General features: G+C 47.4%; 1 protein-coding gene across 2 annotated transcripts in view; it reads left to right on the forward strand.

Annotated features, from left to right (window-relative positions):
• LOC149340970 (alkylglycerol monooxygenase-like) overlaps positions 1-14,841 on the forward strand; it is a 44,394-nt gene that overhangs the window by 7,911 nt on the left and 21,642 nt on the right. For both annotated transcript variants that reach the window (XM_089549907.1, XM_089549908.1), the window contains exon 2: positions 14,685-14,815. In XM_089549907.1, the coding sequence (XP_089406033.1) occupies positions 14,685-14,815 (131 nt within the window). The remainder of the gene's footprint in view (positions 1-14,684; positions 14,816-14,841) is intronic.

Consider the following 14,841-nt stretch of genomic DNA (forward strand, 5'->3'; position numbering starts at 1 on the left):
TTTTCATCCCCTATGTACTATTGCAAGCGTGCGCTAAAAGTGTTTTTCGACCACTTTTCAAGTTTTTGTGTTCGAGCACGACTGAACCTGTAGCGCCCGGCGACGCTATAAAGCGCCGGCGCTGAGATCGGCGTTACAGCGCGCGCTAGAGGAAAATATGGACGGACAGCGCGAGCTCGTGGCGCACGCCCGGCACGGGCAGTTCGGAACTAGAGGCCTGCCACGCTGGTCGTCTCTGTCTGGTGCTCCGCTGCGACCTCCGCTAATACCTCAACAGTGGTGACCCGGACGTGATGAAACCTTTATGAAACTTCTAAAGCCGAGCGACAATCAGTTGCCTTAATACGGTAATGTAAGACGAACGTTTGAGTCGTTATTTGCTAAAGAAAAGTTACAAGATTAAGTTCAGGCAAGACTGGAGGAAAGAAGGAGAAGAGAGAGAGAAAACTTCGTTGCTACGCAATATAAAGCGTCGAGGACATCCTGGGCCAAGGTCACCAAGGCCAACTGGTGCGTCAGCTGGTCCGAGGCTAGCCAAGCCTGCCTCGTCGGGGGAGAAGGGCATGGAAAAGGAGAGGACTGAATGTCCACCAGGCAGGAGGAAATGTACTAAATTAGCAAAAGGTTCGGGTCAATTCGGACATGCGGGGGAGTGTCGTATACGTCAGAGAAAAGAACGGGAAGTAGTAAGGAGTGTACTTAGGTGTATGCGTCGAAGAATGCGCAGTTGCGTGGTGGCGAGAGATTTCTCCGGAGCAGGAATTGCGCGAAGATTTTCTCTAATCTTGTCATAGCGAAGATTTCTTTCCTTTTTGTAGCGGTGAGTAGTGTCCCACATGGGCGGATAAGGCCATGGAATCCCAGGCGCTCGCTGTTGAAGCTCGCGGGCGAGGCGATGCACCACTCACAGCCTGTGGTTCCAGCGTGACCTGGAATCCACCTCAGTGTAGGGACGTATATAGTTTGGTGTCAGTATCTTGCAGACCATCACGTAGTTGTTCAGGAATCCGACCCCCATGAATTGCGCGTATAGCCTGTATTTAAACGGTGTATGTGGTGTAGCCCGAGAGGTTAGGGAGTGCTAGGCAGACGTCCTGAATACTGGTGATTGCCGGGTTTCTGGGTAACTGTAGGAGAGGGATCAGTGTAAGGACGAAGGGTGCATGTTTCTGCCTGGTGTTCACTCGAATATGAATAAGCAGATGCTCCGACGTGAGTTCGTGATGCGTCTGTGTAGACGATTATCGAATCAATAGGATGAACATAACTGGTAGCGCAAGCAGAACGTTTCCCTGGGTTGGTATCGGCTTCAGCGTGTTTTGGCATGGGGGTGATTCGGAGGTTATTTGGAAGTGGGGAGGGAGGGGTGATGACAGGGAGGTCGAAAGGTTTGAGTGCAGCTTGCTGGAGTATCCAGTGTCCCTTTTTTGCGCTAGAAAGACGTGTGATTTGTCCATATCGACGTTGTTTTATGAGATCTCCCAGGGTCAAAAAAATTACCGACGATTACGTTACTTCCTAATGCGAAATTTGAGCGCAGCAAATAAGCTGTTTCACCTTTTCGATAGATTGAGGCAAATAAATCGAGCAACACATGTATGCGCTATCACAGAATTTTTTTTTTAGCAGACGGAGGACTTCCATCGGTCGTCTCGCTCATGGCTCAGAAAGAACTGGCAGATAATTTCGCAGTGGCGAACGGCAGCGGCAATTTCGGCTCGGGCGGTGCACATATACAGATCCGCCGCCACCGATCTGGCTCTCTGATTGCCACCGCACAGGGCGAACGGCAGCGGCAATTTCGGCTCGGGCGGTGCACATATACAGATCCGCCGCCACCGATCTGGCTCTCTGATTGCCACCGCACAGGGGTTGCATTGGAGGAGGAGCGAAGAAAGGAATTAAGTTCGAGCCGGCGCTTTGACAACCGGAGACTCGCAGGAAGAGCGGGGAGGGGGGCGGCGTGTACACCCAGCGGCAAACGATGGGGGCAGAAGCGCGCGCAGCAAGCGGACAACACGATAAAGGGAGGAGGGAAGAGATAGCAGCGACTGACTGATGCCGCTGACGCCGATAGCGCTGGGAGGATGAAAGGGGGGCGGAGCTGGTTACGAGGCCGACGCCGACGACAACGCCGACGCCGACGACGACGCGAAACCCAGGAACGGACGCCAAAGAGCTGCGCTCTAAAACAGCCCCGTTGAGTGTAAGCGCCCAGAGGACGTGTCTACGGGAGCGTTAAGGGTGGTCTTGTACAATTTATGAGGCGCAAGCTCAATCTTATGTCTTTGGCGACCGGTTAGAGTAAGGTATAGAGCTGTACGGAAAGTTGCGTGGACTAGCCGCCTGACTTGACCCTCGCGTAGCCCGGCGTGCTTATTGGCTATGCGGCGAACTAGATGCTCTGTTGTTGAGCTAGCACCGTTGTGGTCTGTTTCACAGCGCTGAAAATAAACAGTCTAATACTTGCAATAACTCGCTATAATGCCGTGACAGCGATGAAACAGAGCTGTTCATAATATCGACTGTGCTTGGCGAGGTATTATGTCTATCGAGCCTTGGTCTTATTGATGCTGTCGTAAGCTTCGTGCTTTAATTTATTAAAAGAGGACGTGCTTTAAATTAATAAAAACAAATTGGATGGCGTAGTGCTTTAAGTATGCCTGTAGAAAGCAAGTGATTTTTGTCAAGTTGGCGGCTACTTTATAAGTGAGGACAAGATGTGCAGGCATGTCGAGGACGTAGAAAAAAAAAATTTGTTATTATAACGTTAAACTGCAAGCGGTCGAAAGAAATTACTCAAGAGAAGTGTCGTCATGAAAAAAAAAGAGTCCGAGCAGCCTCTTCGCGAGAAGTCGCCAAGTACACTGAGTTATGCAAACTTGAAGGCTGCTCTTTCCAAGGTAAAAAGATAAGGAAATGGCTTTTTTCACCTCTTTCATATTAAGGGCATTCTAGCAGCTTGGTTTTTACACTTCCTGTCTATCTTGTTTTCCTTGCGTAACTGTAGTGATGGTAGACTCAACGCGTTCATAACCTAGGGAAAAATCTGTGCAACACCCGCTGAAAACTACCTTTCAGGTTTAGTGTTTGCTGCTGTTCCGCTAATTTGTATCGGAGTGTCTAGCGTTCCGTCCAGACGGAACATTTGCTGCTGCTGCAGTTCCGTCCAGACGGAATATTTACTGCAGCTAGAGTTCCGTCCATACAATAGACAGTTTTGCTTTCACGTACGTAGAAGCTTCACGTAAGTAGACCGCTTACGGATCACCAGCGCGCATGCGCAGAACTTGAAGTGTCTGCGTGGGTCGCACGGACGTACGTGAGATTCGGATCTTTGCGTTGCGGTCTTCACGTTGCTTGCGTACGTGGCGTTGGCAAGATGGCGGCGCCCTGCCCGCCCGTTTCACAAAGATAACAGCTTCGTCGCTAATCCCCCGACGTGGTACCGTGCTGTAAACTGTTGTATTTGCCTTCAGTTCACCCATTCTTGCTCTCGCATGAAGGTTTAGGTGATAACTAGCTTTTGTTTTCCAGATAGAAATCCATTTCAGCAGCTCCTAAGCCTGACGGAGAAGCGTTTGTGGTCGTCATAGCAACGAGTGTGCCGACGGTCTCGCGAGACCATGCGAAGCTCAAAACCTCGCGGGATATCGCGAGACCCTCGGCATAGTCAGCGGGAAAAGCAAAACGGCGCACGCTTTGGCTCCACACGCAGACGTCGTCAACATGAGTGGGACACCAGCGCGCCTTCGCTTCTCGAAAAGCGATGATTTCAGTATGCTGCGGGACGTAAAGGAATGCAATGCCTTTGAAGATAACATGCAACATACTGTTCGGTGGAATGAAATCGCTCAACTTTTGTCAGAAGAAAGGAGGAAAGTGTTTACCGCCCGCACTGTGGCTTGGCCTGGCTCCGCTCCAAGCAGCTCGACTAAGCAAAATTAGTTCTCTTTATCTGTACTAGATGGCGCGGCACAACATGCTAGCGCATTTTTTGGTTCTATGGCAGATCTGCACAGTCTGCGTACCGTACGTGTAGCTAAAACTGTACGAAGCGGCACGAGCGTACGCTAAGGAGACTGCTCACGTTTACGTGCGTGAAGGTTCTACGTACGTAAAACTAAAACTGTCTAATGTCCGTACGGTCCATACTATACAAAATGGGTGATTTCTACCCACATAAAGCATTTCTTTGTCTGTGGAATAACCAGTTGACCAAGCTGTGTCCAAATGTTCTCTCTACGCATGTATACGGCACCAGAATATCTGTCCGCGTACTGCGTTTAGTTACATCCTCGAAGGTATAACTTCCGTGCATGCATGCAGGATCGGGAAAATGACACTGTTAGAAGCAGAGTGCAGAAACTCTTCGCGAAGTGATGTAAAGACCTGTCGCTGTTTGTGCTGCAAGATGACGTAGCGCGAAAAAGACTAAGACGTACACAAACGGTCAACAAGCATTATGCAAACGCACCAACAAACTCAAGCCAAAACTCGCTCTATTGCCATTTCTCACTGACTGCTTGGAAAATAAAATGATGCAGCAGAATATCTTGTCACACATTAGGCGGAATAGGATTGCCACTTTTTTAAATGAACATGCAAAACTCTGGAAGCAAACTGGTTTCCCAATCCCTAACGCCAGCTTTAATTCCGTCTTGACATAGCTCTTGAGGCAGATAATGCTGGACGGAACTGTATGGTGTCAGATGCAGTTCCGTCTGGACGGAACCCCATCGCTACATGCAGTTCCGTCTGGGCGGAACTCTAGCCACAGCCAATTTGTATAGCTCTTTATAAAGAAAGCAGGTGCAACTCACACATTTATACAATATTCTGGGAGGTCACAATGGCGCACCACTGTTTTTTAAATTTGTAATTTCCTGCCGATTCTGTCAGAAATAACTTCACACTGAAACTCCGGAAACACGGAGGTTTATAGAGGAAATTTGTAAAGCACAAAAAGAATACCTATGCGGAGTTCTTCTTTTTCTCGTATAAAAAAAAAAAAGCTCATGGTAGACCTCCAGGGTTCTTTCCGCTATGGTTTTTTTTTTCTTTTTTCACGCTCAGGAATAAGCTGCCATTGTAAGCATGACGCCTCATGCAACTGGCCAGTTGCGGAACGCGCACCTCGTTGGATGGTTCAGTTTGGTTTAGTTTATGGGGTTTAACGTCCCAAAGTGACTCAGGCTATGGGGGACGCTGTAGTGGAGGGCTCCAGATAATTTAGACCCCCTAGAGTTCTTTAACGAGCACTAACATCACACAGTAAACGGGCCTATAGCATTTCGCCTCCGTCGAAATGCGACCGCCGCGGCCGGGTTTGAACCCGCGTTTTTCGGGTCAGCAGCCGAGCACCATAACCACTGAGCCACCGCGGCGGCTGCATCCCGCTAACTATATTTTCGTTGTTAATGAGGGAAACAAACATACACAAGGTAGCCTCCAACACTACCGCCTGAGATCTATTCGTGCAAATTACACCACTTCTGATCAAAAACGTGCGGCAATATTTCGCAAAACGCTTGGTGTTATACATCATTATAATCTAAAACATCTATGATTGGACTTAATGGGTGTTCCCGCTGTTCACTATAAATGTTGTGTATAATATATAATACGTGAAAGCGCGCATATTAGCGGCCTAATTACTCCCCCTCCCTCCCCCACGTCCCCGTGTTCCAAGTAGCCGACAACATTATGGAAAATAACAGACTTGCAAACATAAACCTGTCTTGAAAATAGAATTCTAAAATCGCCTACGAAATGATATCTGCTAAAAGTCTACTTCTATTTCATTATTGAGTTTCGTAGAATTTATTTCTTAATCTCAGGGGTAAACAGCTGCTAATAAAATCATCTTCCATCCACGACCAGGATTCCTATGATCTAATTGCAATGCCTTGGAAGAACAGAGGCAAGCTTAAATGAAAGGCTGTTTCTATACAACTAACAGATGCCAAAGCTGCAGTGGCAGGAGCGGCGGGTTTAGGCGAGAACCATTCGACTTCTCCCTCCCCCAATATAGAAATTTCCAGCAGTGCGCTGCAATGAGCTTTTTTTTTTTAGAAAAAAAAAGTTAAATGCACATCGCAGTTAGCTTTTAACAGACTAAACTAGTTTCTTCAATTCACACCGAAGCAGCTTCGGCTGCATGTCAAAGGTGTTTTGGGGCGAACAGCAAGTGAGGAATGACGGAAGAGAGAACAGTTTGCTGCGTTTCTCGTTCTCGCCTTTCGCACTGTTCACTTGAAGAACTGACTTCTTAAAAATTCGACTTTGCACTAACTTCAGACAAGACCACAGTAAGCACTTGTGTGCTCCTTTTGTTACTATACTACTCTGCTTTTTCAGGACTTTAAGTGACCTAGTAGCCTTTGTGCGTGCCTAAACATTCTGTATATTGGTAAACACGGAAATGATGTATTGAGCAACAAAAGTTCTGAAAGTAAGCTGGCGAACATCTGTTGTACTGAATATCAAAACCTGTCGTTCGAGCCTCGAATTTGATTACTCCCTTTTTTTACACATAATACTTGAGCAGTGTAGCACCTAGTTGTTCAGACATCAGTAGAAGTTCCGTCATGCAATGTGTAACCCCTCTCATATTTTTCTCTCGTTTTCAGCCGGCGCCATTGTTTCCGAAAATGGGGCACTGCAGTCATCATCCAGTCCGCAAGCATTTCAGGTTTGATGTTGAAAAAAGGCAGTCTGTGTGACATATCAGAAACAGTGAGATTCGGCTGTCAGGACAGCATGCTGCTAACCTTGAGCGTCGTGTGCAGTGGCATCACCAAGCAGAATGAGAAGCACTACTCCTGGAAAAGCCATCGAGCAGCAAATCCTCGGAAGGATCTGGTAGCGAGTAGGCTCTTCGACCGCGAAAATTTGAGGAAATGAAGTAGACAATGCGGAAATGAAATACCGCAAGTACTGAACATTAAAGCGCTGTCTTCTTGATGCTTGCGTCGAACTGGTCTCTACAAACAATCGACCATTTCTCATGATTGGTGACTCCGGGTCTCGGAAAATCGCCAGCACCATATTGAAAGGCCGAAAACAAAACAAAAAAATTACTATGAGCGCCAAGACTGTTCGGCAAAAGGTAGCTTAAGAAGCAAAAAAAAAAAAAAAACAGGTGTCGTAGTCACTGGAAAATCACCTTATGCCACTGAAAATGGACAGTATACCCGCCTTGATGGTGCAGTCTTAAGCATCAGTGTGCAATCCATCGAAGATGGCAAAAATTGTTTGCAGACGCTTGCTATGAAATAGATTTTTGAAAGACACACGGCGGAAAACTTAATGTGTGAAGTACTTTGTGTGCTATCGGAATATGGAGTATCGGAAAAAAATTCGATTGCCGGCAGTGACGTCCTTTATTAGGAAGTTAAATCTGAAGAAGCTGATATCAAATTGCCTAACTTTGTGGATGTCAACTAGTACCATGCTTAAACGGCCGCTGGAACTTCCAGAATTCTGCGATGGCTACTTTAGCCCCGAATGCGAGCTCTGCGTCACAGAAGAAGACTGGCAGAACTACAAAGGCAACAACTAAATGTAGGCGGTTGCAACGGCAACTGGTTAAGGTGCTTCGCAGAGGTGTCCAAAATCGACACCTCCGTCTACCGAGCCGGATTACCCGGGTGCGAACCCGACCGCGGCGGCCGCGTTTCGATGGAGGCGAAGCGCAAGATGCGCCCGTGTGCTGTGCGATGTCAGTGCACGTTAAGGATCCCCAGGTGGTCGAAATTATACCGGAGACCTCCACTACGGCACCTCTTTCTCTTTTTCTTCTTTCACTCCTACCTTCCTCCCTTCTCTTACGGCGCGGTTGAGGTTTCCGCCGAGATATGTGAGTCAGATACTGCGCCATTTCCTTTCCTCAAAAACCAATTTACCGTAGCGAGCAACTTGACAGTCGCTGTGAAAAGGCGCAAGAAGTTCTCGTTGGGGACCGATTTGTTTTGTGCAGCCATTCATGTAGATCCTCGATATCACACTATGTTGACCAGCGAGGAAAGGTGCCGAACGAAAATCATTTGGTCACCACATGGAAGCGACTTCATGGGATCGGCGGCGGCGATCAAATATCGTTGCAGGCGCAGCAGAATCTCTCTAACTTGAAGCATTCCTCATGGAAATAGAAGCCTGCCTGCAAGGGCTCGGAGACAGCAACAGTTTTCAATCGAAGAGACACACATGTTGCACGATGCATTTGAAAACGTTACCAGAAAAACCTAAGACTCCAGTGTTTTGAAGATTTCGGACAGGGAGAAGCTGCGGCCATCAGAGCTATTTTCACATGCTACAGACGGGCTTGTTTTGCCGGCCACACAGTTCAGCGTCGAAGAGCATTTTCAGGATTTTCAGGATCATGTCTTTTCATCGAACCCGGATAACTCCAACAACAGTTGACAATGTCATCTCCATTCGCTCTTTTTGTGCTTGCAGTAGAAATTGGAACCATCGACTGAACACATAATAAAGTAATGGCCCAAATAAAGTGTTTTCTCGACTGTGACGACAACTAAAGCTTTCGATTTCACCTACAGGATATTGACAGCTTCGTCCAGTTACCTATTCAGTATAAGTTAGCCGACCTGCTAGTTAACACGCCTTAGCTGTATTCTAATGCACTACACCGATGGCAATGCTATGCGGAAAAAAGCGCTCTTCTAACTCGAGAAAACTGTTTTTTTTTTTTATTGCGTAAAGTGTTAGGTGAAACACCCGGTATACTCTCGCAGGGGTATACGCAGCATAGACGAGAAAGGCATGGGGGCACCAAGAAACTTTAGGTGCAACAAGGCTTTAGAAAAGTGTTAAACAAAAGTTATGTCGAATAAACATTTTAAAATAAACGCAATCAAAATGAAAGAAAACGAGGGACAGCCGCCCCTGTCTGACAATGATAAAGGGGACCGACCACCTTCGCAGGAAGGCAGTCTTCCCTAGAACAGCAAGTGCTCAGTTATCTGGCTGCGGAGTCTTCGAAGCATCCGGAGCATAGCGCGCTGCGGACGATGACGCTATGCCACCAAAACCACGTAGGCGCCAAACCAAAAACCCTCCGAGGCAAATCTCGACGTTTTTGAAGGCCTCGCGGCGACGCGCGCGCGCGCGAACATCAATGACGCTAGCCGCCCGAACACGTGCGCGAGGACGCACTCGGAAAGCGAACGCTCCAAGGTCTCGATGCGGCCGCACTCCGGACACGTGTTTAGAGGAAATACTTTCCACACAAACAGGCGGTCGGCGGTTCGCGAGGCGCGCCAACCTTCCGCCAGCCAAAGCACCCGAGCAGGCAACTGGGAGGAGGTCAGCTGCCCTCACGCGGCTGACCAAGTGCGCCGCTCTCCTTCACTCGGCTGGCTAATCGCCAGAGCTTCGCAGACACGAACTGGCGGTAGCTGGCCGATGCACTCATATGGTAACGTGACAGTGAACCGTTAATACGCGTCTGTTACGTATACGCGTGCAAGCTCGGTTGTGGTTCTGAGCTTGTATCGGTACGGTGCTATTCAGGAAAAAAGTAGCGGAGTGACGATATTAGAAAACAGTGAACAAAGTGGTTTCCGGCGTGCACCTGGTTCTGCAGTGGGTTCTGCTCGGACTGCCAAAACTTTACACATCGCGCTCGGGCAGGAGGGGCCCAAGCCGCCCGTTTTGCGTGGCAAACAAGTTGGGAGGCGGGCGACAACCTATAACGCCCTCCAAAAGAAAGGAGCCGCGCATTGTAGTGAAGCCTCGAAGAAAAGCTCTTGGGGCCCGGTTGCCCCACATAGAAAATGCAGCTGAGGCACAAGGCACAATGACAGAACTGCACTCTGAAAGGGATAGTCGAAACTGTGCCGCAACAGATAAGCGGCGTGTAGAAGTTCTCCTCATCTCCCACCGTGTTTGGGCTGCGGTCTCAGCTGTGGGAAATAATAAGACGCCCAAAATTTTGTACCCTCCACATACTCGACTTCACCTCGCAGGTCTGCGAGGGACGGGCTAAACCGCATCGGCTTTGAATCGGCAGGGATCAGTAGAGCTCCTGACAAGTACTACAGGTGTCAACAGCCGAAGGAAGCCGAAGTAGCTGCCAGCGTAGCGCATATAAAGTGACATGTCATCAGCGTGCGCCGAGGCGGAAAATGGCAGGCCTCGAATGGATGAACACATAACCTTGCGGTAGATAAGAGGCTCGATACAATAAAAAGGGCGGGTGAAATAGGGTACATCCCGTCCGGATACCTCGAAAATCTTTGAGAACAATTAGGCGACCCGCACTGCAGCAACGCGAAAGCAAAACATCCGCATGCTATACCGACGTCTGTGGCAGTTCCGACGTCCATGTACTACATCGAGGTCGATTTTTATTTTGACGTCTAAGTGTAATTTTCGCGTTTTTTTGCGTCGAATTCAATGACTAATTACACCTCATCAACGAAATTTTTCCCATGGCAATATTTTATCCCGCACTCTTTGTCACTATCACACTTTCACACATCTTCAGAGAACGACAATTTGCGGACACGTTTTGCGGACACTTTTTGCGACGCGACAGAGCCGTATAACGTTTTCGCATTAATAACTGAAATACATTTCCATTCAACTCGCCATTTATGACTCCCTTATCACTAGGTCACAGTGCAGTGGATGCAACGAACGCACAAACTGCGGCGTTTTCTCAGTCGCGTGGGTGTACGAAGAGGTGCTTGAGAGGTGGGTGCTTGATATACACCGCGGGCGTGGCATTTTCGAACTGCGTCGTCGCTGACCCACAGCGCCGTTGCAAAATCACGTTTTTGATATTCTAAAAAGTTATATAGCTAATTACTAACAGCCAGTTACAGACCTCTATTTATAACCTGGAGCCCAACTCTATAGTGTTAAAAAGTTATCCATTAGAATTTAGAACTGCTTACTGCCGCGACAACAGCAGCGTCTCCAATCTTCTGCGCCTTGAACGCTCCAAAAAATACATTTAGTGGTGACGTGTGCTCTGGTTACCACAGTGTACCGGCGGCGCAATGTAACCTGTGTGAAAACATCGCTCTGGAGTGCAGCCGTCACTTCAGGAGCGTCGTCTTTCTTTTCATCTCCTGCCGGCTACGCGGACCTATGTATGCAATAAATTTTTATTTGACGAATTGGTGACTGAGAACAAGTGCCTCTGCATGGTGATGGCCTAAGCCAAAAATATTGTTTTCGGTTTAGATTGTGACGACATGTTACCACATAATGAGGAACTCTATGTACAAACAAGAATCATTGCCACAATTCAGTCACGGCTGTTTTATAGCGCACAAATTCCTAATACGTGCCAACTCATGTATCTCTTTCTCATAAGCGTTTCGCTTGATGTGATGCCAAAAAGAAAAGAGTATGACAGAAGCTTATGTATCTCAAAGCAAGCACCCCATATACAGTTGTGCCACTTCAATATGGACTCTTTTGTTAGCGGTCAAATCAAAACTGTCTGCAGAGGAATCTGTGCACATCGAGTCGCGTGAAAAGCACAACAAAGATATTCAGGAAACTCTTGCGATTCCTTTTTTTTTTTTTTGCATAGCGATGTTAGGTCGATGTTAGAGATATGCTTGGCAATATTGAAGTTGATCTTGTAGTTCAAGTGGTCTCTTGGTTTTCATTGTCATAAGAAAAATGCAGCGACCTTGAAGCGTCTTTGGGCCATGACATGCTTTGTGCTGGTGTACCTCATAGCTACGAAACTGCACCAGTTTAATCAGCACCTGATTGCGTATTTTTTCTTGGTGATGGTCTTACTGATGGTCCCTTTGGATCGGGAGATGGTACGAAAATGGATCAAGCGTTCACAATGCTGATCGGTTTTGAGCTGTAGTTCAGCAGCGCTTCCTGGTTCAGATGCACAGGTTTCATTGACGAGGCGTTCTCAAAGCCTTGAGAAGGAGATGTCATCGATGCGCACGCGCATGTCCATCTGCTACCTTCATTTGCCTCTGACTGCCTGCTAAGAACTTGATTACTTGCCTATGACAGCTTTGCTAGGCCCACAAGAAGCTGTCTCTGTAAAGTTGAATGCTTTCCAGATTTCCTCAGTTCTCCTTGCATTTTCCACGTTCCTAAATTTACTTGTTCACACATAAACGCATATTTGCACCTCCCTGGTTTCCTGAAGCACTTATCAATTCACATTTGCTGTGTACAAACTGTGTGCACACAGTGCGGCGTGAAGTATGAGGGCGATTCCAGTGTGAGGAACATTATTCAGTCAGTGTTTGACTTGTCTACTAAAATCCAAACAGTTTTAACAGTCTTCGCACTGATTTTAACACTGGATTTCCACATTCCACATTGTCTGGATTGAAACCGGTGCTGCGCCCATTCACGCAGATTGTTTCGAACCATTCTGAGGAGGTAGAGACTCTCAAGGAAAAATTCTTGTTGCTGATCGTACTGCTAATACTGCTGCTGAGGATCTTTGAGGAGCACAATTCGCTGCCTTGAGGACCTGTTGCCTCTTTGAGTCTACTTACACATGATCGAAAAAATGCCCGAATATGCCCCACATGTAGCAGTTCTAACTCTTGACGGTACAGGCTCGCGGCTTGTGCGTTGTTCCACATTGCGAGTATTTGAGCTTCTACTTCGGCTGCGGGCGTCTTACAAGCGTCTTACAAGCGCGGGCTACCACCGGCGATTTCAGTTTTTTTTACGAACAATGAAAAAGGACCAAAACACAATTGGCAGCGGCCCAGCTTGCCGCTTGCGTCATTGGTCTGTCGCCGACATGCGTAGACGCGCTTCATGCTCGAAATGCAGACAGTTGCAATTCGGCAATTTGAGCCCGCGTTCCTTATGAAGTCTCTCATGAAGTATTAGAAACTAGGAAGGAAGAAATCGTACCACAAGAACTGGCCATAATAGACAGTTATTGTCGGCGTCACCTTCTTCCCGATCCGGCGGAGATTCGCGTTGATTGATTGCAGCACGTACTTTATTAAAAGCCCGCATGTGCACATTACTCTGAGCATCTGAGCGAGCATGTGGCGCCCTAGTTGCCATGGCACCCGAGGCGGGTGCTGATTCGGTCTCCGCAGACTGCCGTAAAGATTGGTGCAATTGCCTTCTGCCACAAGTTTTAGCAACTAATCCTCCTGCGCCGATCATTACAGCACCAAAAAAAAAAAATATGTGTTGTCTCACTATGCAGATACGCTCTGCATAACTATGCAGAATTTGTTTCTCGTTTGAGGTTTTTCCTTCTCCCTGGCCTCATGAGTGCTGTGCTAATTGGTTTCCACTTGACTTGCGGGAGGCGTCTGCTACTTGGACCTCCACAGCCCGTTTCTTGCCTCACCGCTAAGTGCCGTATTTTTTGGTCAACTCGCAAACAGGTAGAGAGCTGCTTACATTGCGCAACTCAGTAAACCACAGCAAGGACGCCGATGTTGCTGCACTGCTAGCAGAGTATTCAAAACACGTTTCACGACATCAAAAATGTGTTTCGATAATTGAAGTGGGATTTCACTAGTACGTCTAACGGGGTTTCCTCTGCTTTTCGCAGCGGGCTCACTTTTCGCAACAGCCATATTCCTATACCCCGTTCCAACTAGCATGGATTTGAATAATATATGTTTAGTTCGACAGGTATGTTCACATAGAACTACAGAACTGGCTCCGTAAGGCCAAACGATTGTTCGAGGCGCCGAACGATGTGACGTATTAACTTCTCAGTTTTGGTTACTTACCGTACAGGGAGGACAAAAGCAGGAAATCATTCTTTTTTTTTTTTTGTCAAGAAGGAAGACACTGGTCTTAGTTCTGTGTGTATTCAAAAAGAACGACGGTATCCACTTAAGAAATCCCGAATCAACTAAGCTTGTTTTACATGCATGAGCACAGTCATAATCATGGCTAGCAAAAGCATAGGAATGCACGCCCGCGCACACTATCAGAGCATTCTAACGGAGTGGCGAGAAACTCTGAAGAAACCGTTGTCCTCGCTCTAGCAGAGAGAGCGCATTTGACACGCGTCTTATCTTTTATATGCTGTCGGTTTTTGTTTTTGTTTTTTGTATTCAACATCTCCTATCTGTACGCGGAAGTACTGATGTTCCACTTATTAGCAGTCGACAAGCCTGTGCTCTCTCCTCTTAATTTTCTTTCTGTTATTACTACTGATGCCATAGCTACCTATACTACTCCCGCTACCTCTGCTACTACAACAACAGCTACTGCCGCTACACTGCGACTACTACTGCCACTACGACTACCATTACTGTTGCTACTACTTCTACACCCGTGAAACTTTAGTGGTACTGACGAGGTCTCTTTTCTTATAAACCTCATATATTACCACCTACCTACTTCTGCTTTTTTATCTCTAGCATTACTACTTCCAGTACGCAATCTAATCACTTCAGTACTGCTACTGCTTCAACTGCTAGTACTACTCTGAGATAACCGGTACTTTTTCGGCGGGAATTAGCGTGTTTCGCATTACACAGACACCGACGTCCTCGTGCGTCACAGGCATGGGGTAACACTGCACACATACTCTGGCACCTCATTTCATCAGAGTGCGCTCTGAAGTTGTGATAAAAGCCTGTCGAGCATGATTAAGAAATATGCCTTCGTCACCTTCAGATCATTTCACCAAATAGCCCACTACCAAAGGTTCTTCCCCTGCGTGTTATTTGCAGGCTGTGCCCCTCTTCGTAGTGTTCCTGGTTAGTGAGCTGATCTTCAACATTGTGCAGAAGCACCATGACCGCTACCAGCTCGACGATGGCATCACCTCCGCAGCGCAAGGAATTATAGAGGAGCTCTTCCGGTGAGCGCATAACGCTTGCATGAAAA

The sequence above is a fragment of the Amblyomma mixtum genome, chromosome 6, assembly GCF_055824585.1.
Source record: "Amblyomma mixtum isolate Tamu chromosome 6, ASM5582458v1, whole genome shotgun sequence".
In the NCBI taxonomy this organism is placed as follows: domain Eukaryota; kingdom Metazoa; phylum Arthropoda; class Arachnida; order Ixodida; family Ixodidae; genus Amblyomma; species Amblyomma mixtum.